Source organism: Balaenoptera physalus (assembly GCF_965194825.1).
Source record: "Balaenoptera physalus genome assembly, chromosome: 9".
NCBI lineage: Eukaryota > Metazoa > Chordata > Mammalia > Artiodactyla > Balaenopteridae > Balaenoptera > Balaenoptera physalus.
In genome coordinates, this window is record NC_138888.1 from 107,826,811 (window position 1) to 107,842,539 (window position 15,729).

General features: G+C 36.7%; 1 protein-coding gene across 1 annotated transcript in view; it reads left to right on the forward strand.

The window, feature by feature from the left end:
- Positions 1–3,493: 3,493 nt before the first annotated feature.
- Positions 3,494–15,729, forward strand: part of LGSN (lengsin, lens protein with glutamine synthetase domain) — a 68,364-nt gene continuing 56,128 nt past the window's right edge. Inside the window, exon 1 of the mRNA XM_082474308.1 lies at positions 3,494–13,719. Within this exon, the coding sequence (XP_082330434.1) occupies positions 13,648–13,719 (72 nt within the window). The 5' untranslated portion in view covers positions 3,494–13,647. The remainder of the gene's footprint in view (positions 13,720–15,729) is intronic.

Sequence of the window (15,729 nt, forward strand, 5' to 3'; positions counted from 1 at the left end):
TTATTTTGTAGAATATACCTTAATTTGAGTTAGTTCTGATGTTTTTTCATGATTAGATTTAAGCTAATCTTTTCTTTTTCTTTTTTTCTTTTTTTGGCAGAAATATCACAGATATTCCTTTCCAGTGTATCAAGGAGTTACCTGTCTCATTACTGATGCTAACTTTGATCACTTAGTGAAGGTACTGTCACCAGGTTCCTGCATCATGGTAACTATTTCCCCATTTGTAATTAGCACATATCATGTAGCAAGAAATTTTGTGATGATGTAAATATCCTTTCTCGCATCATAATTTCTCAGTAGAGCACTCTTTTAAACCATAGGAACAAAATGGTTGTGGGGAAGAGGTATGGAAAGTGGTGAGTCACATGTTTGCTACACTCTTGAAATGCGAGTCGAAGGTGTGCCAACTCTACATAATCTCAAGGCAATACAGAGCCTTGTGCCAATGCCTTTGGTTCTTTGGTGGGTTATTTCATGAAACGCTGCATCACCAGTGCAGTTGATGGAATGGAGGATGACATTATGTAGAAAAAATATAAAAGCACAGACATTGGTGAATCTGAGCCCAAAAGACTTTGAATGTAGAAAATTTGTAGGAAAAAAATGTAACCAATTTGTTTTGGTGTATGCACAAAAATGATGTGTAATAAAAATCTACATATAATCAAGTCCAAAAGAGCTCTTTTAATAAGAATAAATAAATATAATTAGTGTTTAAAAAACTTTCTGTCATTGTTTAATTGGCAGTTTTTTTTTCATTCTTATTTGTATGTAATGCTGTATTTTTCAATTCATGGTGTCTTAGATTCCATATAGTAGAGGTTTTGAAATTACAGGACAAGGACTTTGCTCATCTATTCCTTCTATTTTCTTCTTTACTGTTATTCCCCTCTAAATTGTATTCTTATATGTCCTAAAAGAAACTCAGATAAAAATAATTTACAATGTACCATCAGCATGATAAGCCCTAGTTAAAACTGATGTATAACCAATTCTTTGCTATTCTCAACCTGAATTTAGAAAATGCCCTTGGTCATATCTAACCACTTCTTTTGTCTCTCTTTTAATTACTCACTTCCCAACATTTAACATAAAGCTGCTCTTAGGAAAAAACGTCTGATCAACTAAATTAAAGTGAATTGAGTTAGGAAAAACAGTGCCCTCTCTCAGCATATTTGTATTTTTATGGGAACAAAACCATTGGTTAGCTTGACAAAAACAAAAAAAAAAGAGAGAAAGAAAAAGAAAGAAAAGAAAAGAAAAGAAAAGAAAAAAGAAACTTGATTGAAGACTTTCTCACATCTTGGCACTTTGTGGGGTATTGTTTTTAAAGAGCTGGAAAGATTTTTCTGATTCTGCCACATAGTCAACTACCTACTCTGTCTGGGACTGAGAGCTGACTTTCTGGGGTCCCCTGGATGTTGTAACCCCAGAGGACTGTTTTATTCACAGTATCTCTATAGTATCTCTTTTGCGTGATAAATATAACAGGGGTAGTAGCATAACTAGAGACATTTAGTCACAAAATTGCCTATTCATCTTCATGAGTTACATATATATAACTTCTGAAGTCAACAACTTTAGGAAGATGCAGGCTGGAGAAGATTCTGCAGACATCAGTTAGCATAAGCATAGATTAAAGGACTTTATCATGAAAAGTGAAAAGATTTGGGAATACTATATTTACTCTGCAAAAGAAAAGATTAAGGGAAAATGTTTTTGGTGCTGTAAAAATATGAACTAGGAATAAGAAGTTCTTTAACAAAACTACTCTTGGGTTTCTATTTTTCTCTCAACACCACCATCACCCTGGACATGAGATATTACATAGCTCAATTCAGGAAATGAACGGGCCAAAAGTCATTAGCATTGGATTATAGCAATACAAATCATTCCATATTTGGCTAGTACATCTTTACACTAATAAAACATCTATTGTTTTGAATACTGGTTCTCATTTACAGGTGAATGTAGGAAAAAAATTTAGTGACTACTTCAGCAGCTGCAGTGAACAGAGGATTATTGTTTTCTTCCCATTTTTGGCTCTTTTGAGTTCTCAGGAGGTAGAGCAGAAAAATCAACACCAGATGGCTCTAAAGGAGATTACATGGAATTTTAATTTATGCCTTATTTCTAAAAAGAATTTGAGGGAGCTCAAAGTCTCAAATAATTTTCAGAGTAGAAACTTCTAATTGTTCTGGATCTCAGTCTCCCTAGGGGGAAGTATTATTTCCATTGGTTTACAAAGCAAATCTCTTGGTTCAGTGGTTTACAGATATTGTTTGGTCTTTGCATGACCAGGCCCTATGACTTTAATTGCTGTGCCAGGGACCCACCTTAGTCCTTCTCCAGACAACCTAGAAAATAGAAATTATTGAAAGAAAAGCATCCATATCTGATCTAGATTATCCTCTAATTTCTTAGATAAGTCTGAATATATCCATTAGTATTTTGACAACTTGCGTTATTGAAAGGTATTCATTGAAAGAGATGAAGAGAATGAACTATTGGCAAATGTGTTAGCCTTTCCATTCCAACAGAACCAATTTATTGTCTCATGTTTTCTTTCTAATGTTTGCACAAAAAATATGTATGATAAAAATCAGTATCTCACAATCAGGGTTAGTCATATAATTTGCAGGATCCAATGAGAAATGAAAATGCAGACTCCTTGTTCCAAAAGGAGGAAAAATACATTTATTTCCTCCAAGATTTCTTTCTCTATATGTCATATCTTCTGTGTTTGCTATTTAGTAACTTGCTCTTTTGCCAAAGAGTTACTTGTAGGGCAAGTGCAGACTCTCACAGGAGCCCACGGCCCTGCCCTCTGACTTGGCAAGCAGGGCATTTGTATCTGACCCCAAACCATGCCCAGGCTCAATGGGGGGGGGGGATTGGGGGTGGAAAGCAACAGTGGTTACTGGTCGGTGAAGAGAACATCCTTGAGAACTCACCCTGGGGATGTGGATAGGCAGGACCCCATGTGGGCTTCCAAGCCTCCAGTGCCTACTCCATTGTTCCATAAGAACTCACATACATAATTCAAAATAAAAGTAATAAGAATTTCAAGACAGTGACCACAAAGCACTAAATTGAAAACATAAAGCCCATTTGAGTGTGGAACCCTGTGCTTCTCTGTGGGTTGCAAGGCCCTGCTCATAAGTCCTTTTGAGGTAGGTTTTATTATTCTTAGATAAGACAGGGACCAAGCCAGCACATCTTGTTGGTTACTCTCTACTGGAATCACTTCAGGGCACCCAGAACAGTTCACTCCACCTTTGCAATGTGACTTCTTACTTGAGGGGAATGTCACACAGTATTAAGGTTCGAATATCTTTATCATAAGCTGAAATAATTGCATTTCCACTATCACAAGTGATACTTTCTATAAATCTTTATATCATAAATACCTGGAAGAGAAATGTGATTTTTGCCTCTTTTTCTAGAGCCATTTTGAGGACTCTTTTCCTATTTAAAAAAAAAATTTTGTTTTTACATCTTTATTGGAGTATAATTGCTTTACAATGTTGTGTTAGCTTCTGCTGTATAAAAAAGTGAATAAGCTATACGTATACATATATTGCCATATCTCCTCCCTCTTGCATCTCCTTCCCACCTTCCTTATCCCACCCCTCTAGGTGGTCACAAAGCACGCAGCTGATCTCCCTGTGCTATGTGGCTTCTTCCCACTAGCTATCTATTTTAGGTTTGGTAGTGTATATATGTCAATGCCACTCTCTCACTTAGTCCCAGCTTCCCCTTCCCCTTCCCTCTGTCCACAAGTCGATTCTCTTCGTCTACGTCATTATTCCTGTCCTGTCCCTAGGTTCTTCAGAACCTTTTTTTTTAGATTCCATATATATGTGTTAGCATACGGTATTTGTTTATCTCTGACATACATCACTCTGTATGACAGACTCTAGGTCCATCCACCTCACTACAAATAACTCAATTCCATTTCTTTTTATGGCTGAGTAATATTCCATTGTACATATGTGCCACATCTTCTTTATCCATTCATCTGTTGATGGACATTTAGGTTGCTTCCATGTCCTGGCTACTGTAAATAGTGCTGCAATGAACATTGTGGTACATGACATTTTTGAATTATGGTTTTCTCAGGGTATATGCCCAGTAGTGGGATTGCTGGGTCATATGGTAGTTCTCTTTCCAGTTTTCTAGGGAACCTCTGTACTGTTCTCCATAGTGGCTGTATCAATTTACATTCGCACCAACAGTGCAGGAGGGTTCCCTTTTCTCCACACCCTCTCCAGCATTTATTGTTTCTAGATTTGTTTATGATGGCCATTCTGACTGGTGTGAGGTTATACCTCATTGTGGTTTTGATTTGCATTTCTCTAATGATTAGTGATGTTGAGCATATTTTCATGTATTTGTTGGCAATCTGTATATCTTTGGAGAAATGTCTATTTAGGTCTTCTGCCCATTTTAGGATTGGGTTATTTGTTTTTAGGATATTGAGCTGCATGAGCTGCTTGTGTATTTTGGAGATTAATCCTACGTCAGTTGCTTCCTTTGCAAATATTTTCTCCCATTCTGAGGGTTGTCTTTTTGTCTTGTTTATGATTTCCTTTGCTGTGCAAAAGCTTTTAAGTTTCATTAGGTTCCATTTGTTTATTTTTCTTTTTATTCCCATTTCTCTAGGAAGGGGGTCAAAAAGGATCTTGCTGTGATTTATGTCAAGGAGTGTTCTGCCTATGTTTTCCTCTAAGAGCTATATAGTCTCTGGCCTTACATTTAGGTCTTTAATCCATTTTGAGGTTATTTTTGTATGATGTTGGGGAGTGTTCTAATTTCATTCTTTTACATATAGCTGTCCAATTTTCCCAGCGCCACTTATTGAAGAGGCTGTCTTTTCTCCAGTTTATATTCCTGACACCTTTAGCAGAGATAAGGTGACCATATGTGCGTGGGTTTATCTTTGAGCTTTCTATCCTGCTCCATTGATCTATATTTCTGTTTTTGTGCCAGTACCATACTGTCTTGATTACTGTAGCTATGTAGTAGAATCTGAAGTCAGGGAGCCTCATTCCTCCAGCTCCGTTTTTCTTTTTCAAGATTGCTCTGGCTATTCGGGTGTTTTGTGTTTCCATACAAATGGTGACATTTTCCTTTCTAGTTCTGTGGAAAATGCTATTGGTAGGTTGATAGGGATTGCATTGAATCTGTAGATTGCTTTGGGTATTAGAGTCATTTTCACAATGTTGATTCTTCCAATCCAAGAACATGGTATATCTCTCCATCTGTTGGTATCATCTTTAATTTCATTCCTCACTGTCTTATAGTTTTCTGCATACAGGTCTGTTGTCTCCTTGGGTAGGTTTATTCCTGGGTATTTTATTCTTTTTGTTGTAATGGTAAATGGGAGTGTTTCCTTAATTTCTCTTTCAGATTTTTCATCATTAGTGTATAGGAATGCAAGAGATTTCTGTGCATTAATTTTGTATCCTGCTACTTTACCAAATTCATTGATTAGCTCTGGTAGTTTTCTGGTAGCATTTTTAGTATTCTCTATGTATAATATCATGACATCTGCAAACAGTGAGAGTTTTACTTCTTCTTTTCTGTTTTATATTCCTTTTATTTCTTTTTCTTCTCTGATTGTTGTGGCTAAAACTTCCAAAGCTATGTTGAATAATAGTGGTAAGAGTGGGCAACTTTGTCTTGTTCCTGATCTTAGTGGAAATGGTTTCATGTTTTCACCATTGAGAATGATGTTGGCTGTGGGTTTGTCATATATGGTCTTTATTATGTTAAGGTAAATTCCCTCTATGCCTTCTTTCTGGAGGGTTTTTAGCATAAATGGGTGTTGAATTTTGTTTTAAGCTTTTTCTGCCTCTACTGAGATTATCATATGGTTTTTATCTTTCAGTTTGTTAATATGGCGTATCACCTTGATTGATTTGCGTATGTTGAAGAATCCTTGCATTCCTGGGATAAACCCCAGTTGATGATGGTGTATGGCCCTTTTAATGTGCTGGTGGATTCTGTTAGCTAGTATTTTGTTAAGGGTTTTTGCATCTGTGTTCATCAGTGATATTAGCCTCTAGTTTTCTTTTTTTGTGACATCTCTCTCGGGTTTGGTATCAGGGTGATGGTGGCCTTGTAGAATTAGTTTGGGAGTGTTCCTTCCTCTACTATATTTTGGAAGAGTTTGAGAAGGATAGGTGTTAGCTCTTCTCTAAATGTTTGATAGAATTTGCCTTTGAAGCCATCTGGTCCTTGGCTTTTGTTTGTTGGAAGAATTTTAATCACAGTTTCAATTTCAGTGCTTGTGATTGGTCTGTTTATATTTTCTATTTCTTCGTGGTTCAGTCTCAGAATGTTGTGTTTTTCTAAGAATTTGTCCATTTCTTCCAGATCGTCCATTTTATTGGCATAGAGTTGCTTCTAGTAATCTCTAATGATCCTTTGTATTTCTGCAGGGTCAGTTGTTACTTCTCCTTTTTCATTTCTAATTCTGTTGATTTGAGTCTTTTCCCTCTTTTCCTTGATGAGTCTGGCTAATGGTTTATAAATTCTGTTTATCTTCTCAAAGAATCAGCTTTTAGTTTTATTGAGCTTTACTATCATTGCCTTCACTTCTTTTCCTTTATTTCTGATCTGATCTTTATGATTTCTTTCCTTCTGCTAACTTTGTGTTTTTGTTGTTGTTGCTCTTCTTCTTTCTCTAATTGCTTTAGGGGTAGGGTGAGGTTGTTTATTTGAGATGTTTCTTGTTTCTAGAGGTAGGATTGTATTGCTATAAACTTCCCTCTTAGAACTGCCTTTGCTGCTTTCCATAGGTTTTGAGCATCGAGTTTTCATTGCCATTTGTTTCCAGGTATTTTTTGATTTCCTCTTTGATTTCTTCAATGGTCTCTTGGTTATTTATTAGTGTATTGTTTAGCCTCCATTTCTTTGTATATTTTACAGTTTTTTTCCTGTAATTGATATTTAGTCTCATAGTTTTGTTGTTGGAAAAGATACTTGATACAATTTCAATTTTCTTAAATTTACCAAGGCTTCATTTGTGACCCAAGGTGTGATCTATCCTGCAGAGTGTTCCATGAGCACTTGAGAAGAAATTGTATTCTTTTCTTTTTGGATGGAATGTCCTATAAATTTCAATTAAGTCCATCTTATTTAATGTATCATTTAAAACTTGTGTTTCCTTATTTATTTTCATTTTGGTTGATCTGTCCATTGGTGAAAGTCGGGTGTTAAAATCCCCTACTATTATTGCGTTACTGTTGATTTCCCCTTTTATGGCTGTTAGCATTTGCCTTATGTATTGAGGTTCTCCTATGTTGCATGCATAAATATTTACACTTGCTATATCTTCTTTGATTCATCCCTTGATCATTATGTAGTGTCCCTCTTTGTTTCTTGTAACAGTCTTTATTTTAAAGTCTATTTTGTCTGATATGAGAATTGCTACTCCAGCTTCCTTTTGATTTCCATTTGCATAGAATGCCTTTTCTATTCCCTCACTTTTTGTCTGTATGTGTCTCTAGGTCTGAAGTCATTCCCTTGTAGACAGCATATATATGCATCTTGTTTGTGTATCCATTCAGCCAGTCTATGTCTTTTGGTTGGAGCATTTAATCCATTTACATTTAAGGTAGTTATCGATATGTATGTTCCTATTACCGTTCTTAATTGCTTTGGGTTTTTTATTGTAGGTTTTTTCTTTCTCTTCTGTTTCCCGCCTATAGAATTTCCTTTAATATTTCTTGTAAAGTTCGTTTGTTGGTGCTGAATTCTCTTAGGTTTTGATTGTCTGTAAAGGTTTTATTTTCTCCGTCAAATCTGAATGAGATCCTTGCTGGGTAGAGTAATCTTGGTTGTAGGTTTTTCCCTTTCATCACTTTAAATATGTCCTGCCGCTCCCTTCTGGCCTGCAGAGTTTCTGCTGAAAGATCAGCTGTTAACCTTATGGGGATTCCCTTGTATGTTATTTGTTGCTTTTCCTTGCTGCTTTTAATTTTTTTTTTTTGTATTTAATTTTTGATGGTTTCATTAACATGTGTCTTGGTGTGTTTCTCCTTGGATTTATCATGTATGGGACTCTCTGCCCTTCCTGGACTTGACCAACTATTTCCTTTCCCATGCTAGGGAAGTTTTCAACTATAATGTCTTCAAATATTTTCTCAGACCCTTTCTTTTTCTCTTCTTCTGGGACCCCTATAATGCGAATGTTGGTGTGTTTAATGTCATCCCAGAGGTCTCTGAAACTGTACTCAATTCTTTTCATTCTTTTTTCTTTATTCTGCTCTGAGGTAGTTATTTCCACTCTTTTATCTTCCAGGTCACTTATCCGTTCTTCTGCCTCAGTTATTCTGCTATTGATTCCTTCTAGAGAATTTTAAATTTTATTTATTGTCTTGTTCATCATTGTTTGTTTGCTCTGTAGTTCTTCTAGGTCCTTGCTAATCGTTTCTTGTATTTTCTCCATTCTATTTCCAAGACTTTGGATCATCTTAATATCATTACTCTGAATTCTTTTTCAGGTAGACTGCCTATTTCCTCTTCATTTGTTTGGTCTGATGGGTTTTTACCTTGCTCTTTCATCTGCTTCATATGTCTGTGTTTTCTCATTTTGTTTAACTTACTGTGTTTGGGGTCTTCTTTTTGCAGGATGCAGGTTCATAGTTCCTGTTGTTTTTCATGTCTGTCTGCAGTGGGTAATGTTGGTTCAATGGGTTGTGTAGGCTTCCTGGTGGAGGGAACTGGTGACTGTGTTCTGGTGGATGAGTCTGGATCTGTCTTTCTTGTGGGCAGAACCACATCCAGTGGTGTGTGTTGGGTGTCTGTGAAGTTATTATGATTTTAGGTGGCCTCTCTGCTAATGGGTGGGGTTGTATTCCTGTCTTGCTCATTGTTTGGCATGAGGTGTCCAGAACTGGAGCTTGCTGGTCGTTGACTGGAGCTGGGTCTTTTAACGTTGAGATGGAGATCTCTGGGAGAGCTCTCATTGATTGATATTATGTGGTGCCAGGAGGTCTCTGGTGGTCCAATGTCCTGAATTCGGCTCTCCCACTTCAGAGGCTCGGACCTGACACCCGGCTGGAGCACCAAGACCCTGTCAGACAGGTACGTGGGGCGTTTCTTGCCTTTTGGGAAGTCTGAGGTCTTCTGCCAGTGTTCAGTAGGTGTTCTGTTGGAGTTGTTCCACATGTAGATGTATTTTCGATATATTTGTGGGGTGGTTGGTAATGTCCACATCTTACTCCTCTGCCATCTTAAAGGTCCTCTTCTTTTCCTATTAATGTTACCAAAGAGTTTCACTTACCTGACATACAGCAAACCTAATATTGAGATGCTGGAGGTTTGCAGCAGAAAAAGAGTTTATTCACAAGGCAACTGAGAGGGGAGATGCGAGAACAAATCTCAAGTCTACCTCTGCAAAAGTGGGAAGTGGGGATATTTATAGGTGAAGAGCATAGGGTGGCCAGAGGTTAAGGGAAGGTGACTGGAGGGAGGGAAATGTGCAGCAATTGTCAGTCTGCACAGGACGGACAAGCTTCCTCATGGGACACATGTGCAAAGTCCAGGAGGGTTGGTATGAAACATGCAGGGGAATTTGGGTCCATGATGTCCAAATGTCACCTACTGGACAAGCAAGTCCATTCTGAGCAGACCCCAATCAGCCATGTTGGTTCCATGCAGTCTCAGCCAGTTTTGTTTTGTTACAAGCAGAGGGGTTTTTAACAAGCTGTTCCCTTATCTGGTCTTTTGTAAGATAATCTCAAGACTTTCTGTTAGTTTCCAGTTTCTGTTAACCTTGTGGGGCATGGTTTCAGGATGGGTTTTTTTTTTTTAACTCTATGGGGTATGGTTTCATTAGGACAGTGCACTTCTGGAATAATTCTGTAAACTCAATACACATGTTCTTTAACTTACGATGAGCTTATGTCCCAGTAAACCCGTTGTAATTTGAAAAGTTAATACACCCCTTGTAAGATGAAATGTAATGCACCTAACCTACTGAACATCATAGCTTAGCCTCGCCTACCTTAAATGTGCTCAGAACACTTACATTAGCCTACAGTTGGCCAAAATCATGTAACACAAGGTCTGGTTTATAGTAAAGTGTTGAATATCTCAGGTAATTTATTGAATACTGTACTGAAAGTGAAAAACAGAATGGTTGTCTGGGTACCGAATGGTTGTAAGTTGTTACCCTCATGATTGTGTGGCTGACTGGGAGATGTGGCTCACTGCCATGGCCCAGCATCATGAGAGAGATGATTGTACAGCATAGCACTAGCCTGGGAAAAGATCAAAATTCAAAATTCCAAGCATGGTTTCTACTGGTGTTGCTTTTGTACTATCATAAAATGGAAAAACCATAAACCAAACCATTGTGAGTCAGGGACCATCTGTGTACACTTTCCTTGGTCATTTCTTAGAGGATATTTAGTTCTTTTACTGCATTAGATCTTCACCTACCTCCATATTAGAATCACCTAGGAAGCTTAAGAAACTATTGGCCCCATCTTTCACTATTTAAAGCAGAATTCTGGAGGGGTGAGGACTAGGCAGCAGTGCTTACAAATCTTCCCAGGTGATTTTAATTTGAGTCTAGAAGCACTGCTCCACTCAGGATTCTGAGTATCCTGACAGGGACTACATTCTTGTACAATAGGAACCTTTTTATTATCAGAGTAAATTTCAAGTCACCTAACATTGTTTCCATCTAATATTTAATATCTGCATATGAATGCAGCCAAGCTAATGCAGAATTATTTCTCCTGTATGTATTTATTAATCATAATGGACTTCTACCTACATTTGAAAAGGTAGCACATATATGGGCAAGTCACATGACTTATTCCATCAAGATCATGCTGAGTGTTTGGTGGAATAACTGTAGGAACTTCCTGGGCCAAGTTCTCCAGGTTTTATCTGTATATGAGTTAGTTCATCATAAAATAGCACACCTGAACAGGTCTCCCCTTCCTTAAGATAAAGATTTAAAGACATTCTCACTATTTATAAAGAGAAATATGAGCAACATCAATTACAAGGAATGTCTCTAAATTTCCTACGACTGTCATTGAAGAGACAGTGTCAATGTTCAGATGTGGCCCACCTGGGAAAAGTTGACGGCTTGCAGTCAACTCTCCTTTAACACAAATAGACGGTCTGCAGATTATGTTTAAACGATCATTCTTTAAACACATACTTATTTTGTGCCAGGCATGCTTCTCACTCCAGGGAACATAGCAGTAAAAAACAAAAGGATAAAAATCTTTGTCTTCATGGAGTTTATGTTTCAATATGAAGAAACAGACAATGAACAAAATCTGTGAGTTAAAAAATTGATGGTTATATATATTTTGGAGAAAAATATGCAGGGAAGGGGAATAAGGACAGTTGAAGTGGCAGAGGGTTAATTTTAAATGGGTAGACCAGAAAAGACTTACAGAGAGAAGGTGACATTTTAGGAAAGACTTGGAAGTGAAGCACCTAGCCAGGAAGGTATTATCTGGAGAGCAGCAAGTGCAGAGCCTGGTGTTTTCTGGGAAAAGCAGCAGGACTGTGTTTTTGGAACAGAGGGAGCAAGGGTGAAAGAAGTTCCTGTGGATGGTGGGTTTGGGGGGATTGTGAACTTCTGTTGCTGATGGTGTTGCCAAACAAGTTAGTGCCATTTGAAGGAGAGTCTATAAAGTGTTTCCCATCCAATGAATACTTGGAACAGTTAAGTTTATGGGTCCTCATGAGATCTCATGATTCTTGATAGCTGCAAAGACACACTTTACTCTTACTGGGCAGGTGTCTTCAATTTCCAAACCAGTGGGGGAGAAACAGTGAAAAGTCAAATTCAGTTCTCCCTTCTTGAAATATAAACTCCATGAAGGCAAAGAGTTTTACATTTTTTATTCCCTTTTTCCCCAGGAGCTAGAAGTGTGCAAAATGAATAGTTGCTACAAAATGAATATTTGTTTAGAGAATCATCATTTAAGCTTACAATCAATCAGTATCCCCTCTATTCTTGCTAAGGATGAGTTAAAGGAAAATGAATCAATTTGTTTAGAGTTAAAAAAGAATGATTTTGGATTGTGATGTTAATACGCCTTTCTTTATAATCATGAAAATATTTTAAAGAGTGAAGACAATTGGTCGTATTACAATTTTCGCACTTAAAAGTCATGTATTTTCAGGAGCAGATATCTCTTCTCTCAGTTATCTGCATGCCCCAATTCCTCAGTTCTCTGTTCAGATTTTACTTTCTCTATTCAAATGTCATTTTCCTTGACTACCTTATCTCAGTGTGCCTTCCCTCCCCTTGCCTGTTACTCTCTATTTCCTTTACTCTGCTTCAGTTTTCCATAATATGGGTTATGAGTTAAATTTTGCCCCCCCCCCCAAAATATATTTTGAAGCTCTAACCTCCAGTACTTCAGACTGTGACCTTATTTGTAAATAGGTTCTTTGCAGACGTAGCTAAGTTAAGATGAGTTTATTGTGGTGGGTCCTAGTCCAGTCTGACTGGTGTTCTTATAAAAAGGAGAAATTTGGACACAAACATAGACATATATAAAGGAGTCTGTGAAGAGACACGGAGAATGCCATGTGAAGATGGAGGATTGGAGTGACACATCTATCAATACAAGCCAAGCATTCCTGGCAAAGCCCCAGAAGCTAAGAAAAGGCAAGGGAGATTTCCCTACAGGTTTCAGAGGGATCATGGCCCTGCAGATACCTCAATTTTGGATTTCTAGCCTCCACAACTATGAGATAATAAATTTCTGTTGTTTTATGTCACGCAGTTTGTGGCACTTTGTTGTGGCAGCTCTAGAAAACAAATACACCACTTGACATGTGATATACCATTTCTTTGTTCAGTTTCTGCCTGCTCCTACCAGACTCTTTAAGTTCCATGAGGAAAAGGATGTAATGTATTTTGTTTACTTTTGTACCCGAGTACTTAGAACAGTGCCTGACACTCAAAAATTTTTGTTGAAAGATGTAGAGCTAAACTATTTTATTTTTCCCATTCTTTTTTTGTTGTTATTGGGGGGGGGTAGCTGTTATTTTTCTTTCTAAAGATTGATCCACATCCAGAATTGGAGAGGTAGGAAAAATTTCAATAACTGTAAAAGCATATAGTGGAAATTTTCACTCTATATTTTATTATGGTTCCCTAAATATATACTCTTTGGTAGGAACTAATTCTCTGTGCAGAGAGTCTTAAACATCTCTGAGCATGTCCAGGAAAGCACTGTGACCAGGATAGAGCCACTGCTTGCCCAGGAGATCCTATTGGGTACTTAGGATTAGGTTATCCTTCATGTGTGTCAGCCTCTTGCCTGCTGATTGTCAAAGAAAGTGGGAGCAGGTTCTGGCTGGATGGCTCCATCCCCTTCCCTTTTGCTCTTAGTGACCTCTGCTGTTGTAAAGCAACACTGCTGCTCGCCAGCAGAGCTGCTCTCTGATTTCTGACCAGGAAAACCGTCAATAATAAATCTCATCATTCTGGAAAATAAAAATACCCCCAGGCATCAAAGTCCACAGTGACTTCTGTGGTTTTCTTAGGTTTGAAAGTGGTTTGTGAGAATGTCTTCAGACTTCAGCGTTACTAACAGAGGCAGGTGGGGGCTGTATGAGCTCAAAAGAGAAAAGGAAACTTGATAGATGCATCTTGCACCTTCCCTTGACCACCAGATGTGCCTCCTGCCGCAGCTTGCTGCAACTCCAATTATTGAGGTCACGTCAGAGATTTATTTATTTGTTACTTTTCATTAAAGAAGGTATCCGTGGTTCCATTAATCCTCATCCTTATCTAATTCAACCACCTCATCCGGCCAACTCATATGAGGAAAAACAATACTGTTCCTTTGTTTAGATGAGCAATCTAATGTGACTCACAAATAAAACATTTTTTAGGTTAATGATCTTAGTGAAGTCCTTCTAATAAGGTAGAAGCATGATATTGTAAAATAGGAAGCATAAAAACAAAATGTGTATGTGCATAAATATCTTTTCTAATACATGAGTTTTGGAAAGTCCCATATTTCATGAATCATTAGCCTGATTTATATTGATGTTATATAATCCTTTCAAAAACAAGACTGTGTAGATGTTGCCATCTACTGTTTGCCTAGATACATACTAGTACATATAATTCACTTTATGTAACAATATTCTTCCCTCTAATTGCATTTCTTTTTCTGCAAAGATCATTTTAACCTCAATGCCTTCTTCTTTTGAAGTGATTTATTTACTTACTTACTTTTAAGTACTCTACCCAAAGGGTCATTACAAGAAATTCTTCCACTGATATTGGAAAAATCCTGAGAAAGTGACCTAATGGTCCTTAAATCTTCTCTAATATGTTGACATCATTTTGAAGTTTGAAAAGAGATACAATATCTATAATTGAAACCCCACTTTAATAATGCTTTAGTGTCTAATCTAATTCAAAGAGGTTAAGATTACTGGATTGCTGTTAGTTTTATTTTCAGATTCAAATTCAAGACATGTATAAAATAAATATCTGGTTGTTTGTTTGTTTTTTTTCCTGTAAATACATTTAGATGTCAGTGATTGTGTCAGATTCTTTTTATTAGGATAAAATATTAGTTTACTTAACAATTGGTTTTTTGAATTGTTTACTTTGTAGTTTTTTGATGTGTATGCAGCACTTTTTAAGTATGCTGTTGATTCAATCTGGAAATAAAGAAAAATTTTAAAAATCTGTGCACTTATAGTTCAGACTAATTTTAGTGCTCTGAGATAATCTATGGTCTTCAAACCTATAACTATGACTAGACCCAGTAACAATCATAAGTAAAATCTGTGAACTGTTTTACAGTTTATAAATTTCTTCAAATATTTTAGTTAATTTGGTACTAGTAATAATACTGTGAAGTAATTAGTACAGTAATTGGTTTTTTATAGGTATATTCAGCTTTATGAAGAAAACATATTGAAATATTAGGGGAAAACAGAATTTTTTTTCTGACTCCATTAAATACTATAAAAACCATTAATCCTTTTACAGAAAAGAATGCTTTTTTTGAAAACAGAAATATTTTTTTCTGACTCCACTAAATACTATAAAATCTGTTGATACTTTTACAGAAACTAATCCTTTTTTTCAGGAGAATATCCAAGGAAAAAAACCGTTATCATTCTTTTCAATGTGATAATGACTGGGAAAGAAAAGCCATGAACATATGTAAGCTAGTATTTAGATGCTGAATTTGCACAAGGACCCCAAGTGGGAATAGAAGCATTGTGTTTAATGCAGACCAATAATCTTTTATATAGAATTGTTCCATGATACTCTTTTTTATTTTAATTTTATTTCTTTTTAGGTTCAGATGTACAGTGTAGTGATTCAATAGTTTTATAAATTATACTCTATTTAAAGTTATATTAAAATAATGGCTATATTTCCCTGTGTTTCTTCTCTATTTTATACATAATAGTTCGTACCTCTTAATCCCATACCCTTATCTCACTCCTCTCACCTTACCTCTCCCCATTGGTAACCACTTCTTTGCTCTCTCTGTCTGTGACTTTGTTTCTGTTTTGTTATATAGAATCTTTTGCTTCAGTTTTTTAGATTCTTCATATAACTTATAACATACAGTATTTGTCTTTCTGTCTGACTTATTTCACTAAGCATAATACTGTCTAGGTCCAATCACATTGCAGCAAATGGCAGAATTTCATTCTTTTTTATGGCTGAGTAATATATATATATATATA